General features: G+C 36.3%; 1 protein-coding gene across 1 annotated transcript; it reads left to right on the top strand.

Annotated features, from left to right (window-relative positions):
• The first annotated feature begins 1,110 nt into the window (after window positions 1-1,110).
• On the top strand, window positions 1,111-23,185 carry LOC124102971 (broad substrate specificity ATP-binding cassette transporter ABCG2-like). Its single transcript, XM_046459444.1, is given in 12 exon segments — window positions 1,111-1,267; window positions 1,270-1,312; window positions 4,291-4,350; window positions 4,882-4,996; window positions 6,011-6,168; window positions 6,781-6,932; window positions 11,307-11,415; window positions 12,155-12,315; window positions 12,318-12,388; window positions 20,327-20,416; window positions 21,093-21,178; window positions 23,026-23,185. Coding segments are annotated over 12 exon segments (1,362 nt in total).
• The last annotated feature ends 2,277 nt before the right edge of the window (window positions 23,186-25,462 follow it).

Raw genomic sequence — 25,462 nt, forward strand, 5'->3', positions numbered from 1 at the left:
TGGTTTATTCCAGTGACTAGTTTCCACATGCCTTTCTCCTCTATAGTTTGGGAAAGCCCTTAGTACTGTGTTAGAGGAAAGTACAATATTAATATGTATGCCTGTGCATCACTGATAGTTAGCTTTATAACTTTGCTTTTCTCAATCTTCTGTTTCCTGATGTTTGCTGACCCCATAGTCTTAAGGACTGAGTGTGCTACCTCACTTTCCTACTCATTTCTTTTTTAGAATTTTGTTATTTTTGAAAAAAAAATTAGGGGCAGAGAGAAATTTCTTCATGGATGACATTGGCTTTTCAAAAACAAAGCTAGGTTTGTTGCAGGTAACATTTCAAACCTCTTGCACAAGACCAGTTTGCATTAATGTCTTACTCTAATTAAATATTTTAATGGGCCTTTGCAACTTATTTAGTGAAATGTTTTAAATCTACTTTATGAATGTAATATTCATTTTTTGCTTTAAAGTATAGAGCTTCTTAACTATTGGCTTGGTTTACTTAATAATTTTCATAGTTAATTTAAAATTTTGCTAGAATTTAAATGACCATTAAGGAAATGATTTGCCATTGTGAAAAATTATGATAAAGTTGACTTTCTCAGATGATTGAAGTTGCATAACAACCAGATATATAAAGTCTAGAATTATAAATTCAGAGAGGTTTCTTCTGTGCTTGACTGCTTGACTAAGTTTTTATTCATAATAACAATGTTATAAGTTAAAAAAATGTGGCACATGATGATGGTGTAGGCTATCCCTCAATGTATGTTGTGTCATACTATGTTTTCAAGTACTATGCCAGGCACATAAAATGCTCACCTGTCTTTTCCCTCCATTATGAGTTTTGGGTACTCTTTAATTATCTGGAAATTATTTGGCATCTAATTTTGAGTGTTTCATCTAATTGAGGATTCAAAGGTGTTTTTCCTCCCATTATGGATTCAAAGATTGTTCTCATCATAGTGATGTGGGCTGACAATTAGAAAGTAATCTAGTGCAGCACAGTTTAAAACAGACTTGATTTAAATATATTAGCAAGGGTTTACAATCACATTTATATGGACTATCAACTTACATTGTTTCCACCTCTACAGAAAGGCAGAATATGTCAAGATGTCTTCCAGTAATGACCAGGATTATATCCCATTTTTACAAAGAAACAACAGTGACCTCCCTGAGATGACCTCCAGTGACCTGAAGACATTTCCTGAAGGGGCTGTGTTAAGTTTCCATAACATCTGCTATCAGGAAAAAGTGAAGAGTGGCTTTCTATTTGTAGGAAAACAGTTGAGAAAAAATTACTATCAAATATCAAGTATGTATATGTACTTTTTTAAAGATCACTTTAATGACCTATCACAGGCTTTACAGGCTTTGCCTAATACCAATAATTTACTGTGAGCATTTGTGTTTCAGTCTTTGTGCTGGTGTATAGACACATGCTTTCATCCCTTTTGACTAATCTAGGAGTAAAATGATTCCATTTAATGAATTAAAATTGACTCATGAAAATTGACTCATTAAAATTGACTTGTGAAATGCTGACAAGATTTTTTGTAGAAAGTAATGTGATTGCCCACATACAATTTGAATAGATGTTCAAACATATTGTGGGAATGTATATTTACCTTGCCCTTCACTTTATCCCTCCCACCCTTTTTTTTTTATTTGTTGGAGCATGGAGGAGTGTGGATTACAGACTTTACCCAGGGCTTTGTGCTCCCTGGGTCATCATTCTCCCCCAGAGCTACACTCCCAATTCCTCTTGCTTATCTTTTTTTTTTACCTGGTAGACTACTGACTCTCCTCTATTCAAGAGTTCACACTGAGTTTATGGCTTAGTGGTATGCATCTCTACAAAGGAGGAGGCCTTTGTTTTGTGCTTTGTTAGGCTTATAAAATGTAGTAAGTCTTGAAGTTTTTATTTTTTTTTTACTGTTACAAACATAGCAAACATTGGTTTTCATGCTTATTCACATTTCTGGTTTTTTATTCATGAGAAGGTCATATTTTTCTGGCTGCAGTGTTTCCAAACTTTCTCCTATCTGCTGGACTCAAATAGTCTCTGGTGTGTGAAGGGTCACTCTCATTATCTTATTTTTTGTTTGTTTGTGTTGGATAGCACTATCATTATTGAAAATGATGACAATATTTCAAGAAAATTCATGAGAATCTTGGTTTTTCTTTGGATTTTTGCTTTTATGTTCATTGTTTAAGAAGACAATAAGGCAAAAATTGATCATGAGAATTCCTTAATTTTCCCTACTTTCTTAGAATTTTATTTTGCTTAGTTTTTATCCATATGTAGCATTTGAGCTTTCTCTTACCAATGCTAAAATTATTAAAAAAAGGGGGCTGAGTATATAGCTCAATGTTAGAGTGCTTGCCTTGCATGCATGAGACACTGGGATCAATTCTCAGCACTAAATATAAATCAGTAAAGAATAAAGGTCCATTGACAACTAAAAATATTATGAAAAAAATTCTCCATTCCAGCAGATGTGTGGATGTCCTATAATTGTGAGGAAAATTCTTCACCCTGTTTGAGAGATTGGTCTGGTTATCTATTTTGAAATAATTTGAGATGTAAAGCTGCATGTGCATAACCCTTTCACCAGATTTCTTAACTGTCCACACTGCACTGTTTGCTCCCATCACTGTGTCTCATTTGTGTCCATAGTTACTACTTGTTTTTGGTAGTCACTTGAGAGCACACTATCCACATAATACACCTTTATCACTACTAAAAAGAAGTAGTTCTTTTAGTACTACTTTCTAGAAAGATGATTCCTGTCCTGTATAATCACTCAATTGTTTTCTGGAAGCAACCAAGAAATGATGTATCCTCAGAGTGAAGGCAGGAGAGGTCCTCAGGATCACTCTTCACTGTGTTCCTCATATAAGTGACTAACCACCACATCGTGTCTCTGCAGTCTTGTCCAACCTGGTACTTTCTAGTCCCATCCCACTCCAGGTGATGTTAAAACTGAACACCTGGTTATGTTGCTGTCCATCAAACTTCATCATCAGATCACCATTTTCCTCTTTGGACTTGATTAATATGAATGGTGATACTCTGATATTACTCCAGAATCTTGTTCTTCATTAAACTTGAGTTTCATTCCACTGTTGTGATGCCTGTGTGGATCAGCAACCACTATGATAGTTGATAAAGGGTGAGTTTCTATTTTCATTGTCTCATAATTTGCATTCCAGTAATAGAAAAATCTTCATTCATCATTTCTCCTTTCAGTTACTGTATAGACTCATGGATTATATTTTTTTTAATTTCCTTTACTGGGGACTGAACTAAGAGTTACTATACCACTAAGCTACTTCCCCAGTCCTTTTATATTTTGATTTGAGACAGTATCTTGCTAAGTTTTCCAGGCTGCCTTCGAACTTGCAATCCTCCTGCATCTGCATAAGGAGTCTTTAGATTACAGGAGTGCATCACAGTGTCTAGTATGGATTTGTACTCTATACAAAAACACTTAATTGTAATGCTTCATTAGTATTATTTATCTTCATACTCCTATTGCTGCTGATTTAGTCAGTAGGAAATTTTTCAAGATAGGTTCCTTTTTTTATTTTTTTAACTCATCCCACCACTCTTAATTCTTTGGCATAGCAAGAAGTTCCAAATTTATTGTATACTTGCCTTCCCAGTCCTGGAATCCTCCAGTGTTTATTTTTGTGAAGAATGGTATTGAGAAAACACCATCTGGGTGATTTGAATACTCATTGCTATTCGTGTGTCATTGCTCTGTGCCTTCTAAATGGACAGACCTAGGGAATATATGTATGCAGGTACCTACACACATTGAATATGTGTATTGCATTTGGTAGTATAGCCATTTGGACAATATTAATTATGCCTATCCAAGAATATGGGATGTCTTTCTATTTTCTAAGTTCTTCAGTTTATTTATTCAACATTCTATAGTTATCATTGTAGAGGTCTTTCCCCTCCTTGGTTAATTTAATTCCAAGTACTTTATTTTATTTTTGAGGTTATTGTAAATGGAATAGTTATCCAAAAAGGATCATGGTTTAAAGAATAATTGAAAGGAATTTAGAGGGACCTGATCCATCTTTCTTATAAATATTGACTAATAATAACATCCTTTGTAGACTAGACTTCTGTTAACCATTAAGTTTAGTTTCTTTGATTTGGTGCTTGATTTCTGTCTGCAATTTTTTCAGTCTTCCTTGAGTGTATCATTGCAGAGTCTAAGTAAATAGTACTGCATCTAAAGTAGAACAATAAATCATCATGCTTTGTGTTTACAGTGGAATCATGAAACCTGGTCTCAATGCTATTCTGGCACACCAAAGTCGAGGGAAATCTTTGTGAGTATAACAGAAAATATGTCTCAACCGCTTCTGTGTAGTTGTTGTGTGATTTTTAAAGATGACTTTTTAAAGCTTTACTAGGGCATAACTAAATAATTGATATGGTGATGTTGGCCATATTAGAAGTGAATGGAGAGGGGAGAAAGGGAATAATGATAAAAGTGGGAAGATGGAGCTGAAGGAATAATTGAAGACAAGATTTTTTTTTTTTTTTTTTTTTTTTTTTTTGGTAAAGAAGCACATTGCCTGAGCTGGATCCACCAAATTCAGACAGCTAGAAGCTCATTTGGGAAGACTGTGCTGGATCAGCCAACATGGCTTTGCTTATATACTTTTGGGTTTTCTTGTAACAACGACAACAGTAACAACAAAAAAGATGATGATAATTTAAACATACACATGCACATATAAATAATTTTAGTTAAACCTCAGATTTCTGGAGTAGTAAATTTTCTAACTTTAGCAGAATATGAGAGATATGGCCTATAATGGAGGAGAGAAATCTGTAACATACATGTCCTTTTATAGGTTGCTAAATATCTTAGCTGCAAGGAAAGATGCATCTGGATTATCTGGAGATGTTTTGATCAATGGAGAACCTCAATCTGATAATTTCAAATGTAATTTGGGTTATGTGGTTCAGGTAAGAATTTGTAGATTTGCCTTTTTTGTTTCATCTGTATGAGAATACTCTTTACTTACAGCTTATTGTGCTTCTAGTTGTTTATGTGACATGCTCACATAACCAATATTCATTCCACCAGCTTTCATAATCTTCCATCTCAGAGTTAAATGTAAAAGCAATGAGGACTTGGAAAATGACCCTGTTGGACAATGGTATCAATTCTGGCTTGTGTATAATTTACAAAAGGGTCCACAGTTATCCTTTTTACCCTTCTAGCATTTTTTCCTTCCCCTAGAAGATGTGTTTGCAAGTCCTTGTACAAAGCAACATGGCTATATCTGGTTCTAGTGGGCATGATTACCTGGGCTCAAACCTGGCATGCAGATTGAGAATGAAAATGACTTCCTTGGACTCTGCAGCTATCTTTATGTGGGTCACTGCAATTGGTATAGTTGAAAGTTTACTATTAGCTTGAACTTTACTTTGGTTATGCTATTTTTATAGATAATGGATTAAGTTACATATACTGAAATATAACTGAGGAGATTAAAATGAGACAGAAGAAGACACATGTACAGGGAAAATTACACTCAACTTAGAAGATTAGTGAAACAAAGTCCCAGAGAGGAGTCAGTCCAGCCTGGAGCAGATTTATGATTAAGCATTTAAAATCATTACAGAGTAAAGAAACAAGTATGAAATAGGGAAAACTGAATGGAAATCAAATGGTATTAAATATTATCACTAACAAATTTTAGGTATGATAATCATATTGTGGTTATGTTTTATATACATATAGAAGTATGTACTATGATGTCTAGAATTTTCTTCAAATTATAGATGAGACAACACTGATCATGAGTTTATAATTACTGAAATTGAATTTTGAAGATGTGGAGTTTATTATATTATTCTGTCTATTTTTGAATATGTTTAGCAATTTCCTAATGGAAAGTGAAAATAAAACATTTTTTGATAAAAGGAAAATGTTGATTTCTAACTTCAAAAAATAACAAAAAAAATTGTGTTTAGGATAATACTGTGATGGGCACCCTGACAGTGAGAGAAAACTTACAGTTCTCAGAGGCTCCTCCGCTTCCAACAGCTATGACAAATCATGAAAAAAATGATAGGATCAACAAAGTCATTGAAGATTTAAACCTGGATAAAGTAGCAGATTCCAAGGTAGTGTGAAAAAACCTGATAGTATCATAACCATGAAAGATGACCTTCTGTGTAGATGCTGTGACCTAAATGTGAGTTCCCCAAAATGTGTGGGGTCAAAAGTGGCTGCTTTCTGTAATGATGAGAACAATGACTACTTACAAACTATGAAGGTGGAAATTAAGTGGAAAAATACTCTTAATAATGGTTGTATCCTAGGAATGGAGTGTGGTCTGGTGTGGGGAGTGTTCCTCACAGGACCCTTTCCACCCTCATTGTTAAGTCATGGCTCATTTGATGTCTTTAAACTAACCCTTCTTCTTCCTCTTTCTCTTCCTGCTATTAACTCCTGTTTTTCTCTCCCTTAATTCAAAGTCTGGGAAGACTATCCAGGAATCTTCATAGTAGATTCCAGACTGTTCATTCACAATCCTTTAAGACATACTAGTGTTTTTAATAAAAATATTGAATTTCATTTCCCCAGTAATCATGTAGATAATATAAAATGAGATGAGAACTCCGTAAGAGAAAATCAAATTGAAATGGGAACAAATGGTCTAATACCAAGAATAAAATATTTTACCAAGAAGATCATGGTTCAGATGTTTAATGATTCATTGTTTTCCCTTTTAACTTAGGATTTCTCAGCAGGGACGAATGGTTATCTTCTCTATCCATAGACCTCACTATTTCATCTTCAAGCTGTTTGACAGCCTCGCCATCTTGGCTTCACGAAAATTAATGTACCATGGTCCTGCACAGAAGGCTTTGGAATACTTCTCATCAGCGGGTGTAGTAGACTTTTTGCATGTACTTGATCCTTCATTAATCCTATGTTGGGAGAGAGCAGAGGAGTCCATAGGAGTGCTGTTTGATAATATAGAGGTACCTGGGATTCCACCACCCTAAAACATCTTTGGTTACTTTGGTGCCAGAATTTTTCTTCATTTTGGCAGTGTTTGTTTGTTTTTTAGTCTCTTTCTTTTTCCTCTCCTATCTGAGTATGCATGTATGTGTGCATCTGAGTATTTTTACTGGACCTGTCTGTTATGATTCTCAGTTATCATTGATTGGTAGTCATATTTCCATTGTTGTAACAAAACACCTGAGAAAAACAACTTATAAAAAGATAATTTATTTTGGCTCACAGTTTCAGAGATTTCTGTCCATGGCCAGCTGGCTCCATTGCTTTGGACCTGAGCTGAGACTAGGAAGAATCTCACGAGGAAGAATATGGTAGAGGAAAGTTGCTCAGTTCATGGCTGCTAGGAAGCAGAAAGGGAGAGAGAAAGAGGGAGAGGGAGAGGGAGAGGGAAAGGGAGAGAGAAGAAGAAGAAGAGGAGGAGGAGGAGGAGGAGGAGGAGGAGGAGGAGGAAGGGACAACAATGATGGGGAGAGGAGGGGAGTGGAGGAGAAAGAAATGGAATTTCAGATCCTCCCATAGCATGCTCCCAGTGACCTATTTCCTCCAACTAGGTCCCACTAGTTTCCAGTAGGAATACTTGGAATTATTAATACACCAAATGGACTAATCCACATGAAGTTAGAACCTTTATATCCAATTGTTTCTTAAAAGCCCCGCCTCTGGACATCTTTCCACTGAGGACCAAGCCTTGTACACATGAATCTTTGCGGGACACTTCATTTGCCAACCATAAATTTCTACCCTGGTCCCAAGAAACTCATGCCTATCTCATAATGCAAAGTGCATTCAGTCCCAAGAATCCCCATAGCTTTAACAGTTGTACCATGTCTCAAAAGTCTAATTTCAATGTCTCCTCTGAGATTCAAGACAAAACCTTAGCTGTAAACTCTTATAAAAATAAAAATAAAAAAGTTCTATGCTTCCAACATATAATGACAGAGTAAACCTTCCCATTCCAAAAGGAAGAAATAGGGACATAGAATGAAGGGACTGGACCAAAGCAGGGAAAACATTAAATTCTCTAGGTCCACATTTAGCTTCTGAGACAATGGTAGCAAGATCTGGGCTCTTAGGGCTGCGGAAGCCCCTCCGTCTCTGTCCTTACTGGTTGTAACCCCTATGGCTCCTTCTTCTGGTTCTGCTCCTAGTCTGCAGCTTTCCTTGGGAGACATTCTACATTCTAGGGATCTTTTAATTCCTGGAATTCCATTGCATCATTTGCTTCACTCTCAAAGTTTCACACTTTGCCTTCTCAGGGTTCACCTTCAGGGATTCCAACTCTGAAACACACTATATGGCTCTCAGGCCTTCATTTGAACACTCTGTTGAAGTCTGAGAGACTCCCCTAACTCTAGCATCCTGTATTCCTGCAAAACCAGCATCATGTGGATGATAGCAAACTGTACAGCCAGCCACAGCTCTATTTTGGACCTCTTGAACTATGGCTGCAGCAGTTCTGAATGCGTACACAGCTAGTTGCGTACTGCAACTAAAAGACCTAACCAGCACAATTGTAGAGGAGGAAAAGTTTATTTTGGGTTCACAGTTTTAGAGGTCTCAATGGATAGACAGCAGGCTCCATTCCTTGGGGCTTAAGATGAGGCAGAACATCAGAGCAGAAGAGTGTAGCAGAGGGAAGCAGTTCACCATATGATCAGAAAGCAGAAATAGGTCTTCACGTGCCAGATAGAAAAGGCACACCTCTGATTCCCACCTCTTTCAGCATCTCCCTACCACTTCACTTACCTCTCAGTTAATCCCTATCAGGGGATTAATCACTGACTGAGTTAACACTCTCACAACCCAACATTTCTCCTCTGAACCTTCTTGCATTATCTCACATGTGAGATTTTGGGGGACACCTCACATCCAAACCATAACACCGGGTGAAAGGAATCCTAGGGAAGAACTTCTTAGGCACCTCTGTGCTAGTAGGGTGCCACAGGACTCTTCTTAAAGTCTTTCAACATGTTTTCATTTTTACAAACTTGAACCTGTTATGCAGGTTGGTCAATTCCTCAATGCCCTCAAGGCATCTCTCCTATTGTCACTATGAGAAGTACTTGTTTTGCTTTTAGTCATACTAAATTCTGGCCAAACTACAAAATTTTCAAAAGCTTTCTGCTCTGATATTTAGTCCTGATTTTTACTATAAAGATGGTCAAACAGATCAAAATGCTGTGTTGCACTGAAATTTCCTCCATCAGATTAATTAGTCCATCACATTTAAATTCAACTTCATACAAAGTCTAAGGACATGGAAAAGTGTACACATGTTCTTTGCCAGGATATAATACAAATGGACTCCAGTCCCGTTCCCCAAACAGTCCTCACTTCCATCTGAAACTCATGAATGTAATTTTTACTGTCTGCACTCCTATGGGCATTCTGGTCTTCTGACCTCCCACCAGAATTGTTCAATAAGCTCTGTTTAAAACATCTTAAGACTTCTGTGGCTGTCATCACCAAACCTTTCCAGATTTCTCCTGCAAATCACTTCCAAAGGCTTCTTAACCACATGGGTAGGCACAGTCACAGCAATGACTCCTCTTCTTGGTACATATTTTCTGATAGTCGACCTCTCATCACTGTGATAAATACATGAGAAAAGCAACTTTGATGAGGAAAGATTTACTTTGACTAATGATTACAGAGGTTTCAGTTCACCTTCAGTTGGCTCCATTACTTTGGGACTTTGATAAGGCAGAACCTCATGGCAGAAGGACATGGCACAGGAAATCTGCTTAGCTCAAGACATCCAGAAAGTAGAATGAGAGAGAAAGAGAGAGAGGGGGGCAAGGGAAACATAAAAAATAAAACCTACTTCCTCCATCTAGGTCCCATCTCCCAGTAATTTATTAATATTTTAATTAATCAGATGTATTAATTCACTTAGGAGGTTATAGTCCTCATGAGCCAATAATTTTCTAAAAGTCCCACCTCCCAACATTGCTCCATTGGGGACCAAGTACTAAACATATGAATCCGGGGAAGGAAATTCTTCAAATCCAAACCATTACAGTGCTCTTTTCCTGAAAGTTCATTATTTAACTGGTTGTACTGTCATCTAGTTATTCTGTCATTTCAATATTTTTGGAAAGTACCAGTATTACTTTCTTCTTGATCATAGAACCAATTGTGGTTTTTCTATGTTGACTTGGCAGTGATCTTGCTCTGCCTTGATGAGGGCTCATGAAGATGCTACATCACCTTCTAGAAACATTATATTTAAGATTTATGACTTGAATGGGTGTGAATAATAGTCAATAGAATGTGTGGTTCTAAATTCATCTTTAATGAACCAATGTTTCTGAGCTGCCTGGTTCTATTTTATATTGAATTATATGCTTTTTAAAAATGGCTCCAAAATCTACTTAAAGACATTTGGAGATGATCATACATGTTTCTTCATGACTCCAAATGCAGTAGTGAATACTCACTAGCTGTTTTTTTTTATTTGTTTATTTTAATCTCTGTCATTTAATTATAACCTGGGCTTAGGTTGTGGCTCAGTGGTAGAATGATTGCCTAGCAAGTGTAAGGCACGGAGTTCAATTCTCAGCATCATAAGTAAATAAATAAATAAAATAAAAGTCCCCCACAACTAACAATCTATTTTAAAAATAAAATAAATCTAACCAAGCATGTATGAGTCTGGAGAGTCCAGTGGAGATGAATTTGAGAGTCAGACTTCAGGCTCTCTTCAGATGATTGTGCCAAAAGAAGCTGAGGTGGCAGTTCAGGTATAACCTACTAGTCATATTCTCAAGAATGCTGCTCCATATTTGGAATATGGCAGCATGTGAGATGATCATTTGCACCTCCAAATTTAGTAGGCAGAGAAGCAGTATTACTGACATGCACAGGGAAGTTTCAGCAGTCCCTAAGTGAACTCAAAGATCACACTGTACCCAGGCCTTTAATACTTTTTTTCTGAACCTAGTTTTAGTAGAAGTACTGGTAAATACCAGAGCATATTGATAGCTGTTAGAGTTTCATGATTTATGAAACGCACACATGTATGGCTGGCAGAAAGAATATTGTTGAAAGTCTGCATGAATGAATAGGATGAAAGAAATTACAAACATGTGAGGTGAGAAGACAGCAAGAACAGAGAAGAGGAGGGAGAAGTTGTAAGATTCTGTCTTCCCTAGCCTCGTTTCCATCACCCTCTGGAAATGAGCCCTCTTTACATTACAAGACCATTAGGCTGAGTTCTTGGGGTGTTTTCTTTTATAGGTTATTCCTGTGAGCCCCACAATAACCCTGCTGACTTATTCCTGGATGTCATTTATGGAAATTCCTCTTCTGTGGTATTAAACAGAGAGGAAGAAGACCATGAAGATATGTGAATCTTTTAGATTCACAGATATTTGCCTAATCGGTTTGAACAAAGCTTAGTAATGTGGTGGCTCATTAAAACTTAGCTTTGTGAATTCACGTGAATGCCATGTTCTGATGCCAGCCAATAGATAGACTTTATTGTCAATGAGTGCTGTGTTTTATATTCTATTTATGAATGAGCATTTATATGATGCTGTTATTGTAAGAGGAAAATTCACTAAAAATAAATTTACTCATTATTTATTGTATTTTTTTTGAGAGAGAGAGAGAGAGTATTTTTAATATTTATTTTTTTAGCTTTCAGTGGACACAACATCTTTGTATGTGGTGCTGAGAATCGAACCCGGGCTGTACGCATGCCAGGCGAGCATGCTACCTCTTGAGCCACATCCCCAGCCCTATTTATTGTAGTTTTAAAATAAAAAATTTGGTACTTTATGTATTTTCTCCTAGTAGAAAGCAAGGACAAGGTTTTATACTAAGAAATATAACTCTTTGTGGTAAGAAGTCTATTTCAAGAACAAATTGTTAGGGAAAGGTCAAGTGAGTTTTCTCTCTCCATATGATCATGGCAGAAGTCTGGCCAATTAGCTCTGTTTACTAATGTTTACATCAGTGACAACACTTGAGACAGCTTTAGAATAAAACTGTTATCTCATAAATGAGTCACAGAAAATAGGGTTAAGTCAGTTCTTGTCTGCTAGTAATATTTGCTTTCTTTATCTATTTTTTTCTAAAGTCAGCCACAATGAAGAACTTCCTAAGAGAGAAAAAACAGTCACAAAAACATTAGCTGAGTTTTATTCTCACTCCTCCTTGTACAAAGACACAAAAGCTGAATTAGAAGAACCCTCAGGTGGTCTTAAGAAGAGGAGCCCAGCCTTCATGGAAACCACCTATGTCACTCCTTCTGTCACCAACTCAGATGGATTTCCTGGCATTCATTCAAAAATGTGCTGCCTAATTACAGGACCTCTATATAGAGGGTAATCTGAAAGATTCTTTTCATTTTTCTGTGAGATTCTTATGTGGGAGCAATTGGGTTCTGATATAGTCTACTTAAGAATTATGAGTATTTTCTTTTCTTTTTCTTATTTCTAATGTAAGAATTTTCACTTGAAGCTTCTTAAAGTATAAAACAGTTGCCTAATATGTTGGTACATGCCTGTATTCCCAGCTACTCAGGAGGCTAAGGTAGGAGGATCACAAGTTAGAGACAAACCTGGGCAATGTAGCAAGACCCTATGCAAAAAAAAAGTGCTGGGGATGTGGCTCAGTATGAGCATATTTGCCTTGCATATGTAAGACCCTGGTTGCACTCCTGATTATGGGAAATGGGCAGGTAGAAAATGTGCATGTTTCCTGGCAGAAGAGTTGAGAGCTCAGTTGAAGTCATCCCTCTTAGCTGCGTGGACTTTTAATTTGTTCCCAGATCAACTTTGCCAGTTGCCTGCATTGCTTTGCTACTATGTTGTAGGACATTCATAGGTCCCGCTCCTGAACTGGGCCCTGAACTGGGAACACTTGGTAGACACTGAGAGGAGTATTGGCCATTCCAATCATCTGCTCTGTTATTCTCTCAATTCAACAAAAACAGGTTAGTGTTCAACTTAATTTAGAAAGTAGTGTAATAGTGTGCACTGTATTTTGATGCTCTCAGACTTTGGCCAAGCCATTTAAATTATTTATCTCAGCGGTGAAATCTGATAATGAAGCTGTATATTTTATCATAAATGGTGTACATTTTTCACCTCCAACTAAAACTATTTCCATTATCTTTTTCATTTTCCTTTTTAAAAAGATCATTACCACAATCATAGGTTGACTGGTTACGAGTGCTCTTCTCCTTCACTTAAAAAATGATTGCACCGAAATCCAGATTACATTAGTAAATTTGAATCAATGCTATTATTTTTTTCAAGCTTGGAAAAATCCATTTCATTTTTTTTTTGAGTATGAGTATTGGGTAAACATTATATTCATTGTGGGTAGGATGTGTTCATGCTTTGAAAAATGAATGGAAAAATTAATTTTATTTTTCATATATACTTGTATATATTTATTGTTGAACTGTATATATCATAAATTTTACCCTTTTAACCCTTTTTGAATGTACAGTTACTGTTCACTGCATCAAGTACCTGCTCATTGTGCAACTATAGCCAACATCCAACCCAGAATGATTTTTTTTTTTAATTTTTTGTCTTCCCACACAGAATCTCTATACCCTACACAGGGAGGACCTCATGGGGTCATTCTTCCTCTCTCTTTTAACCAGAATAGTAATTCTTTCCCTTCTTTCATTTTTATGAAAAAACAACAACTATGGTTCTTTTGTTTATGTTCTGTCCTGGCAGGACCTGGACACTCTGTCTGCTAATTTCAGTGTTTACCCAACCTGTCAGCAAAGGAGACCTTTGCACTTGAGAAGAAGCTCTTTATGTGAGTAGATCTCTATTTTAGGAAGGAGCTTGATGTCTGTTGACTAAATTGGTGATATCCATAATTGGACCAAGGATCTGATTGGGAGAATATCAGTATTTTTCTTTTCTTTCATATGTTGATTTGTTTAAAGGACCAATACAAATCATATATACCTATCATGTACAATATGAGCTTTCAAAGTATGTGCAGAGATAACCAGTATTAACTGAAAAAAAAATGAACAGGGTAGAAAGTCAAGTGTATGGGGCCTCCTGCAAAAGGAAGAGTGAGTTTTGGGGTGAGGTGTAGTCAGCAAATTCAAGTGCTGCAGAGAAAGCAAGTAATAAAGGAGCTGAAATTATCTTTTTGTTTCTAGCAAATAACAAATCAAAATGACTCTGGCAAGAACATTTTGAGGAGCTAGGTAGAATTGTAGTGGTGGGTTAATCAGCAAATTAGCAGTAGTAGATAAAGTTGACAAAGAATTGAAGGTGTGCAGCCTTCAGTGGATTTAAGAATGGAATGAATCAAAGAAAAAGAAGAAAAGGTTCAGTTTTTCTCTTGAGATTTTCAAATATAAAGGAGATTTGCCCGTGCTTACATATGCATCAAGGATAGCAATCATCAGAGAGGGAAGGGATGAAGATACTGGTGGAAGAGTTTGAAAATACAGGAAATCCATGTGAAGAAGAGGAAAGATGAGGATTTAGTATCTGAAAGGGGGTATTGTTGAAAGACATTATCATTGAAGGAAGAAGTCTTTTTTCTTCTTTTTATATCATGAGAGGAGCAAAAGTAAAAGGAGAGGGATGGGATTGTAGCTCTGTGCTAGAGCACTCTCCTAGAACATGCAAGGCCCTGGCTTTGAACCTCAGAGCCACATAAAAATGAATAAATAAAATAAAGGTATTGTGTCCAGCTACAACTAAAAAATTAAAATTAAAAATAAATAAAGTAAAAGGAGTTTAGGAAACTGCACCTGCATGTAGGGCCTTGGAGAATAATAAAGCCACTTTTGTCACTATCATAAGTGAGGAGAAGAAAAGCCTCTGTTTTCACTGAGATTAGCCCCTGACATTTTGCGCTTCAAGCAGAGCCCAGCTCAGAGGAGAAATATAGCCTCTGAGGAAAGTGAGGAGATGCAGACTCTGTCCCTGGAGGGGTGATGTGGGCCAGAGTGGGCAGCACAGGAGGAATGCTGTCATGAGAGGATCCCGGCAAGAGCCTTGGGGGGCTGATGCCGCAGGAAGGCTACACCTGAAGTGGAGAATGACGTGGGGGTGGGGGTCAGCCTATAACCCTTGGACATCTGCAGTGTCAGACCTGGTGGCAGCAGGAGTCTGCACAGCAGAGTCTCCCCTGGGCTGTGCCTTCCTGGACTAATCTGGGATGTATGGTATGTGTTTTTGTTCTGCAGACAAGAGTACATCAGTGGATACTACAGAGTGTCTTCTTACTTCTTTGGAAAACTGTTATCTGATTTTCTACCCAGGAGTTTGTTAACAATCATTCTATTTACTTGTACAGTTTACTTCATGTTAGGTAAGTAACAAGACAAAGAGGATGTGCTCATAGTCTTACAAATGAAAGGAAACCAATTTCTCTTTGTAAACATATTTATGGTTTCCAAAACGAAAGATCAAGTCATAAGCCAGGAGAGCAAGTACTCATTCCTCACTTTCTAAAATGGTAGTTCAGTTGTCAGTACTGTTCTACACAAATTATTTTATTTTTATTTGTTTACTTGTGTGTGTGTGTGTGTGTACAGTACTGAGGATTGAACCTGGAGCCACTCACATGCTATACAAGTGGTCTACCATTGAGTTACATCTCCAGCCCTTTTTTACACTTCTATTTTGAGATAGGGTTTTGCTAATTTGCTCAGGCTTGCCTTAAGCTTGGATTCCTCTTTTCTCGGTCAACCCAATTCCTGGGATAAGAGGTGTATGGCACTGTACTGGACTCAACTGAACTTTCGAAGCTATAAATACATTTTATGTCAGTAAAATGCTATGATTTATAAAATAAAAACATGGAAAGAATCCCTTCATATTTGAGACTATGCTGGAGATAATGGAATATTTATTGCTTTTCAGTTTTTCTCTGTGTCTCTGTACATATACCTCTACATAAAGATAAAATATAAATGGAAAAACTATAAATAGATATTTGATATACAAAGAGAGAGCTAAGAAATCAACATACACACACACATACACATATGCGCACACACACACATACATATATTTATTATCCCTCTCCTTTTTCCTATTTAAAGAAAGATGATGACTTTTGGGTTCAGGGATTTAACAGGAATACTTGTTTAATGGCCATAGACACATTCATTCATGCATTATGCTCAGACTTCTTCCCAGGCTCATTCTGTAAGAATGTAAATGTATTTCTTTCTCTCTCTCATGCACTCACATGCACACATACACACATCACAGAAATATCTATTTTTGACAATACACTGCAGAGTAAGAACCACTGAGAAAGTGTAAACCTTCCAGTTTAGAAATAAAAATTGTTTCGTAAATAATTAATTATGTAATCTAACCCCTCCCCCACAGTCCTGATTGGTGTTTCTGCAGCAATTGCAACATTGTAAGACTGATGGTGAGCATTAACTCAGTAGAATTCATAAGGTGGTTGAAGAAACTTCATTTGGCTCCAATCTGAATCAGAGTAATAGGATTTGTCTAGGGGGATTCAGGGTATGGATTCTTTCTCTTTCCTCCCCATATATTAAAACCATTGTGAGAAAAAAATATATAGAATTATGATCCTAGGTTTTTGTTTCTGACAAATGTCATTATAACAGACAGTGAGTAATGTAGAGATGTCTGGATGCATGGATGTGCTATTGATGAGTTTCCATTAATAGGAGAAGGCAGTATAATTTGGCTAGTTATGTTGCCTGTGTCCACCTCACCAATTCTAAATTGGTCAAAATTACACATAGGGAAACATCAGTGTTATATGGGAAAATGCTTTGGTAGAAAGTGTAATAAATCTATATGGTAATGTTATATAGTGGTGAACAATGCAATTAATGTCCCTGGGTATTTCGGTCTTGGATGACAACTTTTCATCTTGATATTATTTTTTTTCAGAGTATTATACTGTCATTTGTGCACGCTCGTATACACACATACACACACACACACAAAAAAAAAAAAAGTGTCAAATACATGGGAACCTAGGCAGGTAGACTGACCCTTTCTTTTCTTTCAAAGGATTGAAACCAGGGGTGAAGGCTTTCTTCATAACAATGCTTACCATTTTGATGGTGGCTTATTCAACTGGTTCCCTGATCCTTGCTATTGGAGTTCACAGTATTTTTTTCCCAGCAGCAATTCTGGGACTATACTTTCTATTGATGATGGTGAGTGTGAACTGTGATTGTCTGAGAGGAAATTTTTCCCCTTGTTCCTTCCTGCTCTTTCACCTGTCCTGTAAAACCTGCTTTGAGGATTCTGTGCATAGACCTAAGATGGTTTCAGGAGGCCATGGACTAAGATCCTGTTTATATTAGAGAATGTACCACTTTCCTCCTGGCACTTGTCTTGTTGTTTTTTTCCTGGTGCTTAATGTGAACTATGTTAAACTTAATTAACATGTCCTTACTAGCAGCTTTTAAATGAACATCTTGGTGACATTATAAAACCTTGATATATTAGAAATTCAAACACCAGAAAAAAAATGATTAGGCACTTCCTTCATAAAAATAAGCTATTTGTCTGCCTTTCATGCTGGTATTGAGAACTGCCAGCTAGTTAAGAGCAGAGGTTGTTCAGTTGGGTTCATTACTCTCCAAGGTCAAAGTTAAGTTCCATGAGAAGATAACAGAGTTGTGCCACATGGGGAGTCTAACTTGAATGACTTTTGCATTTTGCAAAGGAGTATTTTAAAAACACTGGAAATCCCAAACTCATAGTACAAGGTCACCCTATTAATGGATCCTTGATGCTTTTTATATAAATATTTTTCTTCTTACTTTTGCTTTTAGTGATTCCTTAGTTTTAATCTTTTATGCCTTAAATTTTGCACTCACAATGATGAATCAGCAGATAACAAGTTACCAATCTTTGCCACACAATGGCAACAAATAGGAGTGGTTATCCTATTAATACACACGTCCTTTCTTCTACAGTAGGAGGAGTTGACTTTCAAAGATACATGATTAGCATAAGCTATTGCCAAAGTTTTATTCTTTCATGTATACATTTGGCAAAAACCAATGTATATCACTGAGAAAGCAATGTCTTGTTTATAGTTTCTACATTGTCATAAAATAAAATAAAATATATGATTAATTATTATGTAAGGTTTTCTATGTAGAAAATTAAAAATCAGTCCCAGGATCACATTTTACTCGGAGATGCTGACTTATATACTAAGCAGTTGGTTAGGTCCAGTTTTAACACATGCAAACAAAACCACAACATTGTCATTGTTCCGAATATCCCAGGGTACCTTATGCCAGTTAGGACAAGCATTATGTGCACCTCACAGCTGTCTCTTGTGTGTCTCTGGCAGTCTTTCCTGGCATCTTCATTGCCACACTGCTTCCTGGTAACTTTAAATGGAGGGATTGACCATGGTTCCTGCTGTATTTCACTACACTATGTTGTTCATCAGTTCTAGGGTTTGGGTTATCTAAAGCCTCCTTTCTGAGCTCCAGATGATTCCTAATGTAATGGATATAGAGTGTCGACCCTTGTGAATAACAAATTACATGTTGTATGAAAGTAGAAAGGGTCATGTGATGCTTAGGATTGTTCTTAAACTGTTAGGTTCCTTACTGGAGACATATGATGTAGTATAATTTGAATAGTCAGTAAAATCAGTTCTTCATGTCCATGGGATCCACATTCAAAGATCCAACCAACTGCAGATTAAAACTATGCAAAGCAAAAATTATGTCTACAATGAATATGTGTGCTTATTTCTTTGTCATTTTGCTCTATTTGTATGAACTATTTGCATAGTATTTATGTTGTATTAGGCATCAAGAAATATTAAAATGATTTTTAAAACACACTATGTTTTCATTTATGCATAAAGAATGTATGTGGGTTACATGAAAATATTATGCCATTTTAAAAATAAGGGACTTGAGCATCTGCAGATTTTTGGTATCTGTGGACTAGATATCCTGGAACCAATACCCTTGGGCTACCAAAGGATAACTGTATTTCTTGGTATTATTTTATGTGCAGTTACTGAGAAATTAGAGGACTTAGTCTTGATAATTACAAATCTTCCAAATAAGTAGAAAGTATAATATAGATTATATTTCCTGAATATTCCAAATAAATAAATGTATAATATAGACTATAGGTATATTGTCCTTACCCTTACTTTAACACATAAACTATCTTAGCTGTGTGGAGGTATAGATATGCAAGGGATGAAGGATAAAGTTTACTGTCTAGAATAAGTTGAAGAAATTTTAAGAAAGAGTTGGTCCTAGCAGAAGTGTATAGAAAGTTCTAGAGTTCTTGGAGAGCCTTATCTAGAATTTCTAGTAAAATCACTGGACTTGTTCTGTTTCATGTTTTTTTTTTTTTTTTTTTTTTTTAATTTTTTATTGTTGGCTGTTCAAAACATTACATAGTTCTTGATATATCATATTTCACAATTTGATTCAAGTGGGTTATGAGCTCCCATTTTTACCCCATATAGAGATTGCAGAATCACATCAGTTACACATCCATTGATTTACATATTGCCATACTAGTGTCTGTTGTATTCTGCTGCCTTTCCTATCCTCGACTATCCCCCCTCCCCTCCCCTCCCCTCCCCTCCCCTCCCCTCCCCTCTTCTCTCTCTGCCCCCTCTACTGACATTCGTTTGTCCCCCTTATATTATTTTTCCCCTTCCCCTCACTTCCTCTTGTATGTACTTTTGTATAACTCTGAGGGTCTCCTTCCATTTCCATGCATTTTCCCTTCTCTCTCCCTTTCCCTCCCACCTCTCATCCCTGTTTAATGTTAATCTTCTTCTCATGCTCTTCGACCCTACTCTGTTCTTAGTTACTCTCCTTATATCAAAGAAGACATTTGGCATTTGTTTTTTAGGGATTGGCTAGCTTCACTTAGCATAATCTGCTCTAATGCCATCCATTTCCCTGTAAATTCTATGATTTTGTCATTTTTTAATGCAGAGTAATATTCCATTGTGTATAAATGCCACATTTTTTTTTATCCATTCATCCATTGAAGGGCATCTAGGTTGGTTCCACAGTCTAGCTATTGTGAATTGTGCTGCTATGAACATCGATGTAGCAGTGTCCCTGTAGCATGCTCTTTTTAGGTCTTTAGGGAATAGACCGAGAAGGGGAATAGCTGGGTCAAATGGTGGCTCCATTCCCAGCTTTCCAAGAAATCTCCATACTGCTTTCCAAATTGGCTGCACCAGATCTACATACTGTGGGGTCGGGCTCCAAATTCCTCAATAGGACACCCATTGCTTTTTTTTTTTAGATTTTGATAAGTTTTTCACTGGATTTTGGAAACTTTGCCCCTTGGCTGTCATGGATTCAGTACTTAAGTATCCCTCACTATGGTTATATGGTAAGTTGTCCTCATCTGTCATAGGAAATGTATTCCCAAGCTGGATGCAACAAAAACAATGCCTATCCATATTGCTTTGACCATGACCAGTGAAGGAGTCCTATCCAGGAGTTACCTTTCATGGCTGAGAATCTCCTATTAGCCTCAGTTAGTACAAACTCCAGGAGTCCCATGGTATTTTCCCCAATCACCTCATTGTTTGAGGAAGATGAAGGTTGTAGAGAAATTAGGGAAAGTAGAAGAGGAAAAAATAAGACCATAATACACTCTTAACTGTATTGGCTTTAGCAAGCCAATCAACTCCAAAGTGACTGTCCATCCATGTATAACCAAATTTCTAACTCACATAATTACAACTAGTTTTGAGGAAAACATAATTATCATAAATCAACATTACCTTTGATCACCACTGTATTATTGCAGTTGTAGTGTTTATGGGACTATAAAATTGGGAAGAGATGAAGGAATGACTTCTCAGCCAATGGGAAGCAACATCCCAAGTTTAGGCCTCTTGATTTCCAGGGAAAATAAGGTATTTTGTGGGAAAAAGACTGTGAATATGAGGCTTTGGCATGTTGTAAATAAAAAATTAAGATTAGAATTCACATCATCAGGATAATTTCTGGGAAACTCTTGGAATCCAGGTCTGTTTCACTTCTGTTCCCCCTTGTTATAGGCTTTGCAGTATAATGAATTTTGGGGACAAAACTTCTGTCCAGGACTCAATACAACAAAAAGCAGTGGCTGTTCCACCTATGTGATGTAAGTTTGTGTTCAAAGTCACAAAGGGTTTGATTACTCCTATGATGTGATTAAGAAAGGCCCCAAGGCTTAAAGCTGATTTGAGTCCTTTTAAGGCTAACAAAACTTCCTGATTCTAAGTTTTATCACTTGTAATATGAGTCCTTGTACAGTAATATATATGAACACCAATACAATTCCTGTATTGAACATAAAATTGTGTTTAAGTTTAATGTGGAGACATATTTGTTTTGAGCCTTTTGAAAGATTGTTTTGATGTTTTAGTTGTGGGATTAGTTCTTATTTTTTCAGAACTATTGATTTTGAACTTAATTGCTTTGACAGTTTAGTGAAGGATCATAGTCTCTGATCACTTGAATTCTATGCTACCAGTGAGCCCATCTCTTGGATATTAGTAATAGCTCAAAGAGCAGCAGTAGCATAAAAGTGGTTAACGTTGCTTTGCTGAGATCCTGGCCTTTCTCTTTGTTCACACTTATGGGAAATCAAAGCCTGCATAGTTGTGTGTGTGTTTGTGTGTGTATATGTCTATACATTGACTCAGCATACTCCTTATCAAAGGCTATATCCTCTAGAGAAAGAAATACATATTTCAGTTAGTTGACAAGAAAATCTATTTTTGCATAATCTCATTAAAACCGAAGTGCATATTTCAATTAATTTAGAAGATCTCATTTTTAATTTTTAATACTACTTTTGTTTTCTATGATTGCTGTTATCTTTGACTTTAACAGATAAATTATGAAGGGAAAAGAGAATCTGGCATGCTCAATCTCTCCTAGATTTTTCAAATGTATAGAATTAAGTCTTTGTAAAAACACAAACCCTATTGTTAATGATTGATAAAGCCTCGAATAAGAGTTTTCCTTAACCACTCTTTTTGTTTTGATCTGGGCATAGTCTTTGTGACAAAAAGTTAGTGCCAGGCTATTAGTCAGGATGAAATGGACGGGAAACATTAGACCACATAAGGAGAAGCTACCACAGGCTTCATGCTCACAGAAGTCTCCTTCACATAAGAGAAAATAAGAAGCTCTTCTAATTGCACAGAGAGGTTAAGGATATTTTTGAAATGGCTGAATTCCAAGAGATGCACAAGAATGGCAGCAGGCAATAATTGTGACTGCACAAGGTGTTTTTTATTAAGAGCCACTTTTCTACCTTGTGGCAGGAATGCTCCATCGTGCTGTGTTCCAGCTGCTACCTAAGTCTGATTCCTGGGTATCTTTCTGTGGTGGAGTGTCTGTGATGATTATTACCATCATGGTGCAAGAGCTGACAGATCCTGACTGCCTAGAAGCATTTGTTTTCTCTATTTGTACTTGTAGAATTCTTGCTTGTGTTTTTTGGATATCTATTCTGTGGGTGAGCCAAACCAGAAGGAACTTTTGATGCTCTCAGTAAGGTCTATAGGTGTCATCAGTTAAAACTGAGCTTTTACCCACTAGGAGTGGTGAAAAGTTCCTCCATCAATACTTCCTTTGAGAAGAGTAGCATTATAAATTTGAAATGGAATGAATCTGAGGAGACTAGAACTTGGTTCACTGTGTGACTCTGAAAACTTGGCCAACTTCATTAATCCTTATTAATGAATCCTCCTCTTTGAAATGTGTGTAATGCCTATACCCCCTTGGGTTATTTTAGGAATTCCCTAACTTACTAGGTGCAAGGTGCTTAGCACAGTATCTAGAAAAAAATTTAAGCACTCCATGATAGGTATTATATATGAAGTGATGATTTCATATGATTTGGTTACTTATTGGCTTCTAAGAAAGAAATAGTGAATATATTGAGTAAACCTTGACAGATGCTACAAATGTAATCAGAAATTTTGTGTTGAATTTTAGATGTACTGGTGAAGAATACTTGACAGTCCAAGGCATTGATCCATCTCCATGGAGCTTGTGGAAGAATCACCTGGCTTTGGCTTGTATAACTACTATCCTTCTTGCAATTACCTACCCAAAATTGTTACTTCTTAAAAATAGATTCCTAAACTCCCTTTAATTTACCATGAATTACCCTAATATTAAAAAGGAACACTGTAATTTATTTCACCAATGCAGATATTTTTGCCTTTGCTCAGTTGCCTGCATACTGTTTTTCAGAAAAAAATATTTTTAATAGAAACTATTCACAAAAATCACAACAAACTGAATTACACATGAAAGAACCCAAGCCAAAACAACTGACCTGTTATATTAGCTCATCTCATCAAACAGTAAAGAAGTCCAGTCTAATTTATTGATCTGAAAAGGAGAATTAAATTAAATTAGAAAGTTAATAATGTCTCTAGTATGAGTTTTCTCACCTTCAAAATGCATGGGAGGTGAGTAGACCTCTAGTTTTAATAGACGATGAGTCCATGATCTGCCATTCTGTAATAAATAACATATATATATATATATATATATATATATATATATATATATATATATATATATATATATATATTAATGCTGTATTAAACTATGAAATCTAAAGTGTGTTTAATAACCTGTGTTATTTCTAGGGGACAAAAATCTATGATGATATAAAAAAAACATTTTGATGAGGTTATTGATGTTGTTGGAACTTAGTTATACTTCTCTAGTGAAATTGTAAAATCTCAGGAGTCTCAGCTGGGGGCTTTGGGTCTGAATACAGAGCCAAAGGTATGAGGATGTAACTCCTGTGCCAATTCTGAGACACTCTACTCAGAAGTCACTTTACTTCCCTGGTTGAGTCAGTGGTATATGCATCAGATTCTCCTGAGTGCTCTGTTAAGACACAGATGCCTGACCCTGCTTTTCCCACCACAGCAATACATGAAGAGCCAACTCCCTGAAACACACCAGGGCTGGATTTGGTAATTTCCAAGGTCCTTTCAGCTCAGAAAACTTTAGAATTATGATTCAATGACTGTTATATCTGGGCCTACACAGGATTCCCCTATATACCTCATTGATTTCCACATACTATCTTCATTCTACCAATAATGTCATATTCTTTTTACTATGTGAACCTCAAGGCCAATGAATTTTGGGGGTTTTGACTACAATTCCAGCTTTTTATATAACTATGTTTTACTAAGTACAGACATCCTTATTATGCAGAGAAATGCATATGTATACCTTGTGCTCAAAATATACCTGCCAGAAGAAAGAGAACAGTCAAAATTACTAACATATACATTTTAATGAGAATTTAATAGCATCTACAAATAAATTATTATGTTTATCACCCTTTTGCATTATGATTGACTTTTTGTATAGTGTTTCATTGTGATAAGAAACATATAAAATAAAATTTATTATCTCTATATTTTAATTAAGGTGCATTTTTAAATTATGAATTTATTTTTCTATAAAGTAGAAAGAAAAATGTTAGTTTTAGATATTTAAGAATATGACTATAATCTTTATAAAATGTTTTTTTGTTCTTGGATGTCATAATTAATCTATAATGGACAGGACCAATTAATTTGGTTTAAACTAAAAGGAACCACAGAAATAAATGAATTTCTGTTTCTATTTATACTCCAGTTACTTTTTCAAACAGTCAACCAAGATTATAAAAAGCCTGTGGCTATGGAAGGCTACTTGGTAAGTTGGGAAGGGAGGAAAAAAGGGGAGAAAAAGTGAGTAGTTTGGAGAGGGATGTTAAAGAAGAATATATTCTTCTTCTCCTGCCTTTGAAGTCATCCTATATATATTTAGATTTGAATTTTATTAACATCCATAGCAAACAGACATTTGAAAAGTGGGATTACTCATTTATGAAATGTTTTTCACTATTCCAGTGCTTGCTTAGTAGGTGTTAGAAGAGAATCTTCAAGGTGGCAGGAATGGAGCTCTCAAATGGTCCTACAATAGCTGGGGCTGTCACAAAGGTTGAGGAACTGACAGCACTGCTGGTGCTAGAGTTGTCAGCAGCAGGAGCTGATGCTGGGCTCTTGGTATGTTTATGACATTGTAGGAGAGCAGATGAGTCAGCAAATGGGTGTCAAGATGATAGTGTGCAATAGTTGAGTGATCGTCCCTAACGTGAGTGGGGACCATGTCTTGGGCTTTAGGTCCTAATACAGGCATTAACTTTGCAGAAATGTTTTTGTATTATCTGTTTTTGCCCTTTCATGGCAAAGTAGTTATGACAAAGACCATTGGCACCAACAAAGCCTAAGTATTTACTATCTGTTACAGTAATTTTTTTTTTTTTTTTTTTTTTTTTTTTTTTGCTGCTGTGACTAAAGGATTTGACCAGAACAATTGTGGAGGAGAAAAAGTTTATTTGAGGGCTCACAAT

The sequence above is a fragment of the Marmota monax genome, unplaced genomic scaffold (assembly GCF_021218885.2).
Source record: "Marmota monax isolate L192 unplaced genomic scaffold, Marmota_monax_Labrador192_F-V1.1 WCK01_AAM20220418_F8-fsc00579, whole genome shotgun sequence".
NCBI classification, from domain to species: Eukaryota; Metazoa; Chordata; class Mammalia; order Rodentia; family Sciuridae; genus Marmota; species Marmota monax.